This window comes from Tauraco erythrolophus, chromosome 1 (assembly GCF_009769465.1).
Source record: "Tauraco erythrolophus isolate bTauEry1 chromosome 1, bTauEry1.pri, whole genome shotgun sequence".
NCBI classification, from domain to species: Eukaryota; Metazoa; Chordata; class Aves; order Musophagiformes; family Musophagidae; genus Tauraco; species Tauraco erythrolophus.
This window is the reverse complement of record NC_141465.1, coordinates 7,162,594-7,177,795: the sequence shown is the minus strand read 5'-3', so window position 1 is coordinate 7,177,795 and position 15,202 is coordinate 7,162,594. Positions and strand designations below refer to the sequence as shown.

Genomic DNA, 15,202 nt, shown 5'->3' with positions numbered 1-15,202 from the left:
TAAATGATCTGTGATTACTGATGCTTTTTTTTTTTCCTCTTGGTTTTTTCAGGTGGAGGAGTCTCCAAGTGAGAAGCAAATAAAGAGCTCTCCTCCATCTTCAGAAAGAAAACCTATTAAGCTAGTCAGGAGCAGGTCTTTAGAAAAGTCCTTGGACCTGAATGAGAATGAAAATCTTCCAGAGAAGAGTAGTGCCTCAGATAGTGAAGAAGGTAAATCTCTTAACAAGTGGGGATCTGTAAGACAACCTGATTCTGGTGTTCCATTTCACTTGGAACTCACTTGCGGAGCAAGTTAGAGAACTTTCTGATCTTATGAAACTTGTTTGCTCACTCGTTTCACAGAAGTTCAGCAAAAACATCTTTATCTTAGTTTCTGGGGAGACAAAAAACAGCTGTTGTTGGAGGTGTTTAAAACGAAAACAAATTATGGTTTTGCTTTTTCTCCTTTGATGGGTAAAGAGTTGCTAACAGCTTAAACTAAAAAAAAAGTTTCTTGTCAATGTGGTGGTGTTGGTTCACTTTCCGTGCTCTCATAGGTATTTGAAATATTTTTCTTTCCTTTGTTTTCACTTCTTGGGAACTGAAGGGAAACATTTCAGACTGTTCTCCAGTTTCTGAAAGATTTTCCCACCCCTTTTTCTTTACCCTTCTACTTTGTTAAGGCATATGGGCTTCAATGTTATTCATAGAGTAAACTGAGGAACTCACTGAAAGTCCAAGCAAGACAGCTTCCCAGCTTTCAAGAGTGTATTGTGCATATTCTGAGTTTAGTCTGAAGATGAAAAACTTGAACATGCCTCTTGGAGCAGATTACACTGTGTACCAGCAGAGTTGGTATCTTAGTGGATCCTAATGTACCGTCCTCCTAACTCATACCTTGTTACCCAGTACAACATGAGAAGAAATTTGGATACCACAGTAATGTAGAGACTGTAACTTGGCTGTTAAGTGCTTCCTTTCGTCTTCTCATCACAGAAGGGAAAAGGGTAGCTGTGTATGTCTCATAGTGGTTCTTCAAAACAAGGTGTGCACAACCTGGATTGCTTCCGAAGTTGTGTGGTGGTGTGCAAATGAAAGGCAGAAAAGCTCAACGGTAGCCATGTGCTCAGTAGCAGCTGAATGGGTCTTTCATTTGCAGAGTTAACTTACTTTCATCACCTGTTGGCAGGAATAGAACAGTTCAGTTAATTGAGGCCAGTTCTTAGTCTGGCTGAGAAACTTTGGATCTCATCCTTTCAAACAGAGTTGGCAACTGAAGTTGCTTGCAGGTATCATTGTGTTGGGATCACAATGATGAGGTGTCCAGGAAAGCTTTCAAAGTCATGGATTGAATTGGCTGCCTGCAAGTTGTGATCCTTGCCTAAGGAGATGCTTTATATTCGACTACCTTACCTTTTACTCACCTGTCCTGCTTCTGTGTTTGCTTGAGTTCAGATTCAGCTCGGTGCGTGTCAGGCTGTATCGTTTTTGTGAACACACCGACTTGAACAGGCTGCTGTTTATGCCGTACTCCTACACACTCGGCAAGTTTTGCAAATTAATTGTTTACTCCATCACAGGTGTATCTTTCAGAGCAGCAGAAAGTTTTGGCCTTTTGGGATGTTTTAGGTATCTCGCAGTTTTCCTGTCCTCTTTGTACAACTCTCTTGTCTCTGGATTTTATTTAAGAATCCTGTTGTCTTTCATGCTGCTCTTTGCCTAAACAAAAGTAGCAAATACTCCCTGCCATCCCTGCATTGGTGATGTTGAGTGAATAGAGCATATTAAACTGGAGATGTCTCTTTAATAAAAAGAGAACTGGCTTCATGCTGCTTTTCTTATTTCTCCTCCCTCTCCCAAGACTAGTCTTTTTTTTTTATTCAGAGCAGGATTTTCTAGTCCTACAACATTAATATTTTCTCTCAGATTCCCTTCTTCGTGCTTAGAATTTTTTTCTTCTGTTTCTCTGCCTGTTTTCTGTTGCAGTTGCCTCATACTCTTACAAGGTGAATTCCTTCGTGCAAACGAAACCAGCTTTCCTACATGGCAAAGGTTTACCCATGCGATTAATTTCTCTTTTGTCCTCTGGCTTACACTCAGGCTGCCTGTGAAGGTGGCCTGGCAAATACGGTGAGGGGCAAGCTCAAGACTGTTTTTCTCCAACTCCAGGTCCAGCTGACACCCAAAGCTGGAATGCCAGAGCCTTAGCCACACTAGTTCCCTTGCCCTAAGCAATTCCCACGTTGCTTACTTGGGGGAAGGGGAGTGTGCATCTCCCTGCGCACCACTGGCCTATTGACTTGCCTTTTGATGCTTTTGTTCAATTCCGTAAATTGGAGTGTAAATCTCGAGCCATGACAAACTTTTGGCTAAGCTAAAAATTAATATCTGTGATCTTGATTCTAAATTTCAGAAAACAGGTTTTAGTTGAAGCACATAATATGCATTTCCAAAATATAGCCAAGAGATTCTGAATTTCCTCAAATGACTCTTTCATATGTAGTGGTTTTTGTTGGTGTTTTGTTTGTTTTTTTTCTTTTTTTTTGCAGTGACAATGTTCAGCAGCATAAAATACTTGAAAGAAAGAGGAGAAGCAGAAAACTGGAAAACAGTCTTTTCTGTTAGAAAGCTTTACTGTATATGAGGTCATCATAAATTCTTGATCTCCTTGCATAACTTGACGGACTTACTGTATTGTTTCTATTAATATTAATAACCACCTTAAACGTGCCGTCTGAGGGAGAGTGTAACCGCTTGTACTACAATGCTGTGAGACGGGTACAGTGGTGGCTTAACTTTTCTTGCAGATGGGGATATATGGGACAGAAAATGTTTGAAATATGGGGTGGTTGAAATTAGTTCAGCCCTGTTTTTTCGTTTGTGTTTTTTTTCCCCAGGATAGGAAATTTTGTGAATATACAGTGTATGTAAGGAGGAGTGACCCTGTTATCTCACTGGCATTTTAATCAAAATACCAAAAGCACTTATTTTGTTGAATATATAACTATCAATTATTTGTTGCTTTGGGTTTGGAGGATGTATGTTTGAGTTATCTGAAGGTGAAAGGCATAAATTTTATCCTGTGAACCGTCACAATATTTGCTTAGTACCTCCTTAAGTTAATTTTGTACTTAGTCTTTTAAAGGATAGGAGAGCGCTTTGATAATGGTTAATATTGCTGATGCAGTCTTTAACTAGATGGTTCCTGGAACATGTTCACTCGAGGAATTGGTTTTATTGGTTTGATTTCAGGTGTATCTGGTTAAAGCCTCCTGCCTGTATATTCTTCATGCAGCGTGCAATTTTTCCCCATCCCAGTGGCACAGAAATCCTCAACAGTGCCAAGATTTGCAGATACTTTTTTTTTTTTTTCCTCCTGATACTTCCTCAACTCTGTGGAGTGGAAAAATCAGATGTCTTATTAATTTGTTTGATGCCTCTGCTCTTACCGGTTCAGCTTTCTTAATTTGCTTGTGGTGTGTGTTTAGCTTCGAGCTGTTGGTTGTTAATGGAAATTTTAAAAACAATTTTTTTTCTGCCACCTTCCCCCCCCTCCAGTTTTCTGTTTGCCTTTTCTTGCACTGCAGATGTTTTCAAATCTCTGCAATCACTGCTGCATAGTGGTATTATATTCAAACACGATTTCACAGCTTGCCTTGCAATGATGAAAGTGACCTTATGAAGTGCAAGGCAGTAGTGGGGGAGGGAACAGACTTGCTGTCTTCATGCTGAACCAGGACACTCTGGCTAATACGTGTACTTCTGGATATTTGGGTCCCTAGGGATCCGAACCTAAAGTCAGAATAATCTCATGTTCTCATCAGACAGTAGCTCCAATGCATCTACAAATATATTAAGGCTAAGAGAGTCAGTGGTTGGTGATTACACACTGCTGAGGGGTTAGAGCAGTATTCAAAGCTAAGGAGCTAGACTGATACCTAGAGACCTGTACAAAACACTTTGTTCATAAACAGTATTTCTAAGCCAGTCCTAGGTAAAATGCTTGATGTTAAAACAAGGAAAAGTTTATATTCTGTTCAAATTGCAAGTGTGTAAACTGTGCACTTATTCTTTGCTGCGCTACTATTTCTGCTCGCTGATTCGTCTAGGAGAAGCCCAGAAGGAAGTGACTTGAAGCTTGTAAGCAAGCAGTAACTTGCTTCCACAGATAAGGAGCTCACAGCAGCATTCATTCATACAAGTAACTTCCAGACATATTGTCTGAAAGATTTCCAGACTTTTTGGGAAAACAGCTGTTTGAATCCTGATATCTAAAGTGGCTGATAGGCCTGATACATCAACCCAGTTTCAGCTCGGATTTTCTGAAAATACTGCTTTATGTGATAACACCGTTTTTAAATTTGTTTTGTTTGTTCCAAGAGCTGAGAGGGATTGTAAGTAAAAACATACTTCTCGATAAATGCTCTTGTGCACTTGGCACTTCATTGATTATTCCTTATTAGAGACATGACTAGGTAGAAATGGTGTAGGTAAATCAACTAACAGGAAGTTTTGTATAGACCTGTGGATGCTTTTGCTTAAGACTCCCTACAAGGAGGGCAAACTTCATGCTTGAAGGGTAAAATATCTCGGTAGCAAGGTCTGTTCCTTAAAGTAATAGTGCATGGGCTTTGTGCATATTGTAAGTTTCTGTGGCTTACCAAATTGCCTCTTATCAGCAGAAACGTCGTAGCTATCCTCAGGCATTTCAGGTGACCATACAGTTGTGTCATTTCCCTAAGCCTCACTGGGGCAAAGGTGGCTTGTATTATCTTGTATTTGCTAAGACATACACAAATAGCTGTCAGAGCTTATCTGATGCATGGTGACTTGATCATGTGTTTGGGCCTTTGTAGGTTTTTTTAAGTGATAGCAGATTCCTTGGGTGTGTCAAGGTCCAGCTAAGACTCAACCAGAGTAACTAGGTTTGAATTACCTGGTATCTGACTCCGTGCATATTAGCTGATGCGCAGTAGGCAAAGGGAATGTCAACATCAACATCTGAAGCTTCCTGTCTCTTAGCAGAAGAGAGGAAGTGGGGAGTGCACTCTGAAAGCAGAGGTCTGTAATGTTGAGGTCTTGCTAGCTGAAGTCAAACTTACAGTTCACTTGAGCTGCATTTCGATGGAACTAGGTTCAGGTCTGAGAAGAAATACGGTGAACGTAGGCTGAAAACCCAGGCTGAACTTATGGCTTCCTGCAGAATGTTTCAGCGCAGCAGGATCTGTATTCTAGCAAGTAGTGACTGCTTGTTGGCTGATTAAATAGGCCTCTTAAAACGCACGTGTGCTTTCTGTCCCACCTCACAATTGTATAGACTTACAGCTGCATAAGCAGAACATGGTGTGGGAATGTTTCTATAAACTGAAAGAGGGCAGATTTAGAATAGATATAAGGAAGAAATTTTTCGCTCAGAGGGTGGTGAGGCACTGGCACAGGTTGCCCAGAGAAGTTGTGGATGCCCCATCCCTGGCAGTGTTCAAGGCCAGGTTGGATGAGGCTTTGAGCAACCTGGTGTAGTGGAGGGTGTCCCTGCCTATGGCAGAGGGGTTGGAACTAGATGATCTTTGAGGTCCCTTCCAACTCTAACCATTCTATGATTCTACAATTCTACATTCTCTTGTGCAAGCGCAGAAACGTGGCATGCACACTTCACTTCTGGAGTCCTAGATTGAAGCCTGATTAGGTCAGAGAACTCTTTTGGAGGTAGATGTGTAACAGGGACTTTTAGCAGGCTAGAAGCAGCACTAGAGCAGAAGTCTGTTCGGAGGCAGAATTGGATTTCTTTGGGCACTGTTCTGGTGTTCAGTTGCTGCATTCGCATTTATCAATACTGACTGCTACCAAGCAGTGATGTTTTAAGTGCTGTAACCTTAGCCTATAGGCAGCTTGTGAACTATAGCTTGATATTCAGGGTACCTTTGCACTGGTGGCTGGCACTGACCTTTGCTAGCTCTGTTTTTCCGTTCATTTGTGTCAGTTGAAAGGTTAGGTGTCCTGGCTTCTGTCTTGCTTCTGCAAGATTTGCTTGCAGGCTTTTTGTTTCATTTTAGTCGTGGGGTGGGGTTTTTTGTTTGTTCGTTTTGTAGTTATAGCTTAGGATGGACTTGTTTCTAAGGCATAAGCAGAGCGAGTTAGGGTTGGCACAGGAGACTGCTTGCCCTCCAGGATTATAATTCTACTCCTTATCTCTTGTGAGAGTGGCTGAGACAACCACAAAGCTGAGTCATGCCATCAACCAACAAGAAGCAGAAGTAGCAAAGATCAGTGCTGCAGCCACAGAATGCCACTGGGGTGCTTGGTGGTGGTTTTGAAGTAGGAGATGGCAATTAAGCACCTTGGTGCACTTTTCAGGACTGCAAAATGGAGCAGGGTACCTCTTGGATTCCTCCCTCCATACCCCTTTATAAGAGGAACGGTTTGAGGAAGCGTTTGGCAGTCTGTATCTGGTCTCTTAGACTGTGGACACTGTCTCCCTGTGTTATAGGAAATGAAAGTAGCTGTGGACTGGCTATATTGAATTGATAGCTAGAGTGCATAGCTGGTCATGCCACACAGTCTGCAATGGAATAATGCAAGTCCATAGAAAAATTAGTAGTTCTTCTATCCGACTCCGTAGAAGGTCACTTTCTGTTTTCTACTTTTTTTTTGAGTATTAAGAGGGATAGCTGTTGTGAGACTAAATCTAACTTTAATGGAGGTATTCCTACCATAGGTGTCCTAATAGTCCCCAAATATATTGGGTAAAATGTTGGTTTGGTTCTGTGCTTGACAATCTACAATTATTTGTTCAGTATTGTAGATATTAAAAGCAGAATTCTGAAACTAGCTTGCACAAGTAAGAAGAAAGCTAGTATGGTTTCACTGTCCTGCTTACTGAACACGTGTCCTTTGTACAATAGGCATACATGTTAGTGAAGATTATACTACCTTTTTGTCTTCCCCAATATTTTCTGTAGGATTAGTAGAAAGCCGCATGCAAAGCTAAAGGGCTGGGACCTTGTGATGTTGATTTATCAATTTGTTTGCACAGGAAATGGGAGGGGGAGCTAGAAAATCAACTCTGGACTTTGCTCCTGAAGGCAACCTGCCCACCAAATCATGTGCTATCATTACTGATTCTCTGAGAGTGAGAAATAAATGCTGATGCAAGCTTGGGAAGGATTTGAGCTGTAATAAAGCCTAGAATATTGTAAATGTTCTTTATAGTACTACTCTTTTCTTAACCTGACCTCTCTGTCTTTCCTTAGCAGTGAAGGAGGCTGTCTCTGAGAATGATCTCTATGGGAGGCTCTTTATAAACAGAGTTTTTCACATCACTGCAGACAAGATGTTTGAAATCCTGTTCACCAATTCTCACTTCATGCAGAGGTTTCTCAATTCCAGGAGTATAGTAGGTAATATACTTTTCTCCCTTCCATCTGTGTTGCAAACTATCCTGAAGATTTCAACCTCTGAGAAATGTTAAATAGGACTAAGTTGAATTTCAAGTTTCTCCTTGCTTTAAAAGAATGTTGAAGCTTCAAAGTTCCATTGTGAGAGAGGATATTTAAAACTGGTTTCTGTAGATCAGTCACATTTTGGAGTAACAACCTCCTTTCAGTGCACCACAAAACTGCACCTTAATGCCTGAATTTTAGGTGGACTATTAATTTGATGCTTTCTCTGGGGTATTTCTGTTTACATAGTGTCCCAGAAATAGTGAAATGTGTATGACTGGCACATAAGCAAAATTATTGCATCCTCCTAAATGTTGCTTACAGGCTTTTAATTTTCTGGATGAGTAAATCTTGTTCACTGAGATCATAAGAACAGAAAATTAAGTCAAAAAGGGTAATAATTATTCAGTGTCAGCTTGGAAGGCACGGTGGCAAAAGCTTTTGATAATGCTAAGTGAATCTATTCAACTTTAAGAAGATGCGGAAAAGGCATATTTTCATTTAATTGCTTACTCTTCTCCCCACCCTCAAGTCTCTTTCAGTAGACTCGGGTTCAGCTACTTAGTGCCTCACCTTTGTCCATCAGTGAACTACGGTTTTCCTTTTTCCTACAAAAAACACAACCATTTGGAATCAGTTTTCTGTCTCTCTCCCCACCACTGTTCTTAAACTGTTAAGATATGACAGGGCAGAAATAATGCTTTTTAGGTAATCTGCATGTGAGATTTTGCATAATTTCTCATCTAGATGCTGTATCAACCCCTTGGAATAGAGATTCCAGTGGCAATCAGTTGAGGACTTTGACGTACACTGTAACGATTAACAATCCACTTTGTGGGAAGTTCACGACTGCGACTGAAAAGCAGGTACTGTGTGTGTGTCTGTCTGGTGCCCTTTAACGCAAGGGAGAGGTCAGCTCTGCGGTCTTTCAGAGGTCTGACCATGGATTAGAGTTCAGTGAGCTGAATCTGCAGTTTAAACGTAGCATCTTGAAGGGTAGCTTGCTGCCCCTCTCACCATTAGTGAGCAACTGCTGATGAAATCAGAGAGGCTTTCTGTCTTTACAGATGGTGGTAAACTTCTCTCACAAAGTCTGTGGGGAAAAGTATTAACACCTTTTGTGAATCGAGGGGTGAAAAGATGCAAGGAAATGCTTTCAGTGTCCACTTCTGGGCTCCCTGGTGTGAGAGAGATGGAGAGAGTCCAGTGAAGGGCCACTAAGGTAGCTGAGGGACTGAAGCATCTCATATGAGAAACAGCTGAGAACTGAGACTGTCCAGCCTGAAGGAGGGAAGGCTGGGGGGCGTCTTACAAGATATATAAGTATCTGAAGGAAGAGTGCAAAGAAGACCAAGCCAGGCCTTCACCTTCACCACCAAAGGCCACACCTTTCAGTGGTGCCCAGTGACAAGACCAGAGACGATGGGCACAAGCTGTAACACCAGAGGTTCCCTCTGAACATCAGGAAACACTTTTTACTGTGAGGGTGACGGAGCACTGGAACGTATTGGCCATAGAAATTGTGGGATCTCCATCCTTGGAGATATTGGAAAACCATCTGGTCCTGGAGAAACCAGCTCTAGATGGCCCTACTTGAGCAGGGGGGCTGGACAAGATGACCACCTGAGGTGCCTTCCAGTCTCGGCCTTTCTGTAATTCTGCTTTGAGAAAAGTCTCATAGGTCAGTCTCAAAGAAGAGCTGTGGTCGTGAATCAGTGGCCAGCCTTGCATCTACTACTTGTAATGGCAGTGGGGAAGTACTGCTGCTGCCTACGTTGGCTCTAGCAGGAGGCATCTTCTCTTTCCCCACTGCATCTATACTTGCTATTCTTAACTGGGTTTTATTGGGGTTGTTCAGGCTTTCTCCCTACTCCAGTTCACTTGAAGTTGGTTGATCTAGCCTAAGGAATTCAGGCTGAAAGGAAAAAAAAAAAATCTGGTACCATGAATATACCTTATTTTTATTTTCTTTTATGCTAGATCCTGCACAAGCAGAGCCAGAAAGGTCAGTCTTATCAGGTGGATGCTGAGGTACTGACCCACGATGTCCCCTACCATGATTATTTCTACACTGTGAACAGATACTGCATCAGTCGCACATCCAGTCACAAGTGTCGATTACGGTGAGCCGGAGTGGTGCACAGTGGGAGGGGAAAGCCAAGGCACATATCTTATGGGGTTGATGAAGTGTGCTTGTCAAAAGATCTGCCAACAGCATAGAGAAGGTCAGCTTCCCTTGAAGTTGTGGATCTCTTCTGAAAAATAAGCTTTGTTTCTCTCATCGCATGTATGCTGCATTTGGATGTCATTAATTCAGTGAGAAACAAACTCTTGTGTTGACTCTCTGAGGTACAGAACTCATCTCCAAGACTGAATTATGTTCTGACCAGCCTTGTGTTTTTGAGCGCAGCTTTGTGAGTGGGGTAAATTGCAACTACCTGAGATGTTTTCTTACAGAGTTTCCCATATATATTTGCTAAGGGCCTGCAGAGGAGGATGGTTTCATAAGAAGGTGCAGGGAAGATGGAACATACCTACCTTTGCAGGGGAGGTACTCAAGTGAATCAGGCTCCATTATTAACTTCTGCCTAGATAGGAGAGTCTTAAAAGGGACTTCCCTTTCCTCTCCTGTTTGTTGAAAATGCCTGAAGTGATCAAGTTTCATGTTCTGTGCACTTGTGTCACTTTCTGACTATGTAACCGTTGGTAGTTTTTGTGCTGTCTTTAGTAAAACCTTTTATCTCAAAGTTCACCGGTTCCCAGGAAGGGTAAGCAAGCCTGGATTTTATTCTGACTTACCTCAGGCTATAAAAGTGCTGAAGACTCCCACTCTATGGGGAGGAGAAGGGAAGAAAGGTCCTTGAACAGCTATTCTGGATGATATGGGGTTTTTCTTGAGTGAGTCATTCTTCCTCTTTGAGGGCTGTATTTGTTTTATCTGAGACGCATAGCAACCCTAGGCTAAGAGCAAAAACCTAGGTTTCAATGTGGTGCACAGAGCATGCACGTACAGAACAGAAGGTGCATGGTGGTGGTAACAGCTGGCTTTATACTGCATTTAAAATAGCTCAAAACCTCTATTTGGAAGATGCTGTTTTGTTAGATGAGAAACGCAACAGGCTTACATTGATTTGGGTGATTACTTGAGAACGTTGAAAAAAGTGTATTCTAGGATGGTCAGTGTTATTGACTTAAACACCTCAAAATCACAGGCTGTCCTTTTGTCCTTTAAGAACTTTGGGATTCATTCAGTTTTAGAAGCAGCCCTCTGAATTATTCTTCACCGATTCATTTCTATTCTGGAAGCGTTATTGATTAGCTTGACCTGGGGAATGCAAGGCAGGACCATTACTTCGCCTCTGTCATGCTCACAGAAAGACAGATTTTAATTTCTGTCAACTCAGGGTAAGATCTGAGCACTGGGTGCATAAGTGGTGATAATGAATTTCATCTGTTGCCGTTGTGGTGCCCATGTAATACGTCATGTGTACACATGCAGAGTAAAAAGCAGGTCTTTATAATCTGAAAGCCTGAAGCCTATTTTAGATACGTTAAAATGAGAACGCTTAAGAGGAGAAAAACTCTCTCCTAGTCTGAGTCTGAATGAAAACAGTTCAATATATTTCTCATAATTTGGACATTCAGATTTCCTGAGGCTTTAGGTAGACACATTGTCTTTGCTGCTGCCTGTCTCTTGCCTTGCTTCAGTGTGATTGCTACCCAGGTGGAAAGCCAAGGCAGTTCCGGTTGGTATTTCAGATTATGAACATAAGCTAGAGGCCTGCTTCAGATAGATTTCTGCTATCACTGTGCTACCTAGAAGAGCACTCTTTCACTATTGCATTCTGTTTATTAGGGTTTCTGCAGAAGTGAAATACAAAAAACAGCCTTGGGGCCTTGTCAAGTCTGTAATTGAGAAGAATACCTGGGGAGGAATACAGGAAAACTTCAAACAACTTGGTGAGGCATTTACTTCTTCGGCAGAGTAAGGAAGCTGCCTTTCCTGTGTATGTCTTCATGTCTGTCAAACTTGATTCTTTAAAGAATGGTTTGAAAAGAAGGCAACACCAAAGGAACCTCCAAGTCAGAAGTTGCTGTCATCAATATATCTGCCAATTCCAGAGTGTAAAAGAAGCCTCGTAGCTTAATGCTCACAAGGAGCTCTTGTATACCTTGTCATAATTGCTTTCTGAAGAAAGCATGGGGAGCAGCAGGAAAGCTGTTACTCTCAAATTGCATGTGCCAAAGTATTTCTGTGGTTGTAGGTACAAGAAGAGAAGCAGTGGCCCTTGGCAGGTGCCCCGGCTGTGTCTGTTAGCAGTCTGGCCAGTCACAGCTGCAGGCTCACAGTCTGACACAAGTCCTAGTCTCAGTCTAACAGTGTCTTGAAGGGCTTCTCCAACTGCTGTCTAACATACCGTTAAACAATCCTGCACAGGCTAAACGTACAGCATATCTGAAAAGTGTACTAAGTGCCCTCTAGCAAATAGGACAGGTAGTACAGGTCAAGGTGAAGTTTATGTCGGTCACCTCCTTTAAGTTCATTTGCTAGAAGGTGGACTTACTCCCCTCACTGCCACCCTCCATATCTCACAACTTAAGTCTTCAGTGCTAGGCTCAGCAGCTTTCCTTTTGAAAGTTCAGTAACCTTATTTTTTCCACTGCAGAATCAGATCTCCTAATGGAGGAATACGCAATTAATCAGTCCATAGAAGACTCTGGAAAATTAGTTGCCCTGCGACGAAGACGACGCACTTTACACCGGAGTCTGGCAGAATCGCTTCCCAAACGCTCTTCCCAACACTCCTCTAGTGACATGGGAGTAGAATCCCAGGGCAGCGTAACAGGTAGGAATTTTTATATCAAGTGTTTTCCAAAAGAGGTGTTCAAGAAAGCTAAACTTCTCAAATAGTACAAGAGTAACACTTGTTTGTGAGTTACTCTCGCTGTCTTTAACTGTTGTGATAACAAATGCTTTGGTGTGCTTAGGCTTGCATAAAATAGATTCGGACTGTGCACAGAGACGAGTATCTCACGAAATTGAACGTAATCTCACCCTCTGTTTTTAACAAACAAACAAAAACCAACCAAACCTAAAATGATGCACTGTACCTGCATAGGATTGAAAATGAGATAGGATAGGAAATAAATTTAGCCTGACTTCTGTGAAGTTGCTAAAAAATGGCTTCATTTCTTCGAATTACTGCACACGAACTCGTGAGTTGATTGAACTTTAACTGTCACTTGCCTCTTGGCCCTATCATTTCTTATTTGATTTTTTTCAATGTTAGAGTCCATTTCCTGTCTGCTTCTGTAATTTCTGCATCACTGAAGCATTTCTTGCAGTTCCCCTGCCACTAGGCATGGCAGACTTGGACACTAAATATACAATATTAGCTACACCTACAGAGATGAACATCTGTGCACTAATGTGCACCAGAGAATGGTGGATTTCATGACACAACTTGAATTGTGAACACTGACATAGGAGCAAGTGCCCTCTCCTAAAGGGAGAGACGACACTGAGTATAGCACAGGGAGCACTTGGATCAACAGCCTGTGTAACAGACTCTTTACCTCACTGAGATTACTTCCTGATTACTTAATTTTGCTACTGGTGCTCCACCTTTTCAGGTGAGTGTGTTTGCATACACTACAGCTTTCATGTATGCCCTTTGTCCCGGGCAGGAAATGGGAATGTAAGGAACTGTTTTAGGAGAAGAGGTGATTGTATTTAAAGATCAGCCTGCCCACAGTAGGCAGGTAGGTGACTGCTGTTTAGTTTGCAGGGGACATGCACGCTTCCTCTCCCTCGCTAGTGCCAGATGACAAGCAGGTGCTCTTTTGAAAGACTGTCTTCAGGGCCAACATGTAAACCAAGCCAGTAAGGTTGGGACAAGTTACAGGAAAACTTGATTCGACACTGGTTGTCAGAAAGACTAATGTGGGCAGGAGAACAAGCAGGAGAAACATACTTTGCAGCCTGTCTCTGCTTGTGTGTGACTAGCAGTGTATGCGCTGAATGAGAATTAGTAAGGGATGGACTGTAGCCTTCTCAGGCTATCTAGGTTTAGTGTGAACATGCTCCACTGCTGTGTTCTCCACAGCATACTGGGGTAGGGGGAATCCTGCTCCTGATGGAAGAGGCTGACTGTCCAGCTGACTTGTCTGAAATGGCTGCAGAAATGCCTTGGTGAATGTTGAAGGTGATCTTGTGCACCCACATAATCTGTTATTTTTTCCCATTAGAAGCTGTTGAGCTATTCTGTGTGAAATGCTGGGCACTGACATGTATCTGCAGGCACCCTTTAGGAATGTTCTTCAGTGCTTTTTAACCTCCTTCTCTTCCATGCCCTATAGGAAGGAAAAGAGACGCTGTAAGTAGGACCACCACCATCATTGTAGTAATGAGTGTCTTGTAAGTACGCACTTGCATTGAAATGTATTTTGACTCAGGCTCATCTTGGTCTTTATCTGTGTTTGTCTCTACCTCACTTGCATGTTAACTTAACACTGCGTGTAGCATGATAGATTCTAACCTAATTTGAATGGAGCTTTCGGGTATAGGAGGGGAATGGATTGACTTAAGTGACACACAGAATGAAAATGCTGACTTGCCAAAGTCGTCTGCCTTGCAGGTTTACTTAGGTCTGATCCTGTTAAAAAAAGTCTAGAACTTACTCATTCCTAGCTTTAAAAGTTCCAAGAGGAGACGCTGTTGTCATTACTACTGGTTGCTATTATACAGCTTAACGCTAACTGCTAAGAATTGTTTGGGTAGATCTTTATTTCCAGTGTAGTGCTGCCCCACACCTTTGGCTTTTTCTCCCAGAAGGTTTCTCTTAGCTGTTTTTAGCCAGGATCTTGTTTCTGTATCATTGCAACTGAAATTGTGACAGGACTTAATTTTTGTTGTCTTCTCTCTGCAGTTTGCTGCTCTTGGTCTTGCTGAATATAACACTGTTTCTCAAACTGTCAAAGATAGAGCATGCAGCTCAGTCCCTCTATCGTGTCCAGCTTCAGGAAGAAAGCTCTTTGAAGTAAGTTGAATTCACAATCTTTGCTTTCTTGCTTCCTCAGCTTATGTGAGAATCTGATCCAAAGAAATAAATTTTTGAACAATGAAACTTGGTGGTAAGTTTTTAAAAGCTGCTGGGGCTTGTTGCTCTTCTGTGGCCTATGCTGATGTCCAGTGACATGTCTGACTGCACCTTGCAGTAGTAAATTTCTCCTTTGACAAGCTGTTTTTTAGGGGAGTGTTAGCCTTAGTTTGCATTTATCACCCTGCTGTGACATCTTACGTGAATATCATAGTGCTGGTGACAGAACTGAAGTGCTCACTTCATCCTGTGTGAACCAGCATGATCTCAAATGTGATGTTAAAGATTAATTTAGCTTTTTAGCCTCTTTCTGTGAGTCTCCTGCTAAATCTCCTCTCCCTTTCAAACTTCCTTTTGTATTCAGAGACATGGAAGACGCTCAGATATTGCTTCCTCTCTCAAATATGGTGTAGGCAAACAAGTTAACCATAACCTGATCTTGAGTATGGAAGCGGTGTGGTGGGCTCCCGTAGTGATCATCTCAGAACTGGTTAGAGTAGCTTTTCTTATGAAGAATATTGCCCTCTGAAGTGTGAGGACTTACATTGCAGACGTGATGTGAACTCACTTGTCTGTGGCAGCTTCTGTCTGCAAAAGTCTGAGGCGGTATTTTCAAGGCAACAGGGATTGAAGTTCAACTGCAGGCAGCTTTTTATGCGGCTTCTGGGAAAGGGTGCTTTCA

General features: G+C 42.1%; 1 protein-coding gene across 1 annotated transcript in view; it reads left to right on the top strand.

The window, feature by feature from the left end:
• The window catches only part of GRAMD1C (GRAM domain containing 1C), a 54,076-nt gene that overhangs the window by 36,951 nt on the left and 1,923 nt on the right, over positions 1–15,202 (top strand). Inside the window, exons 9-16 of the mRNA XM_086620334.1 lie at positions 53–212; positions 7,232–7,378; positions 8,168–8,286; positions 9,401–9,543; positions 11,277–11,380; positions 12,088–12,267; positions 13,781–13,838; positions 14,350–14,460. Coding sequence (XP_086476460.1) covers positions 53–212; positions 7,232–7,378; positions 8,168–8,286; positions 9,401–9,543; positions 11,277–11,380; positions 12,088–12,267; positions 13,781–13,838; positions 14,350–14,460 — 1,022 coding nt within the window. The remainder of the gene's footprint in view (positions 1–52; positions 213–7,231; positions 7,379–8,167; positions 8,287–9,400; positions 9,544–11,276; positions 11,381–12,087; positions 12,268–13,780; positions 13,839–14,349; positions 14,461–15,202) is intronic.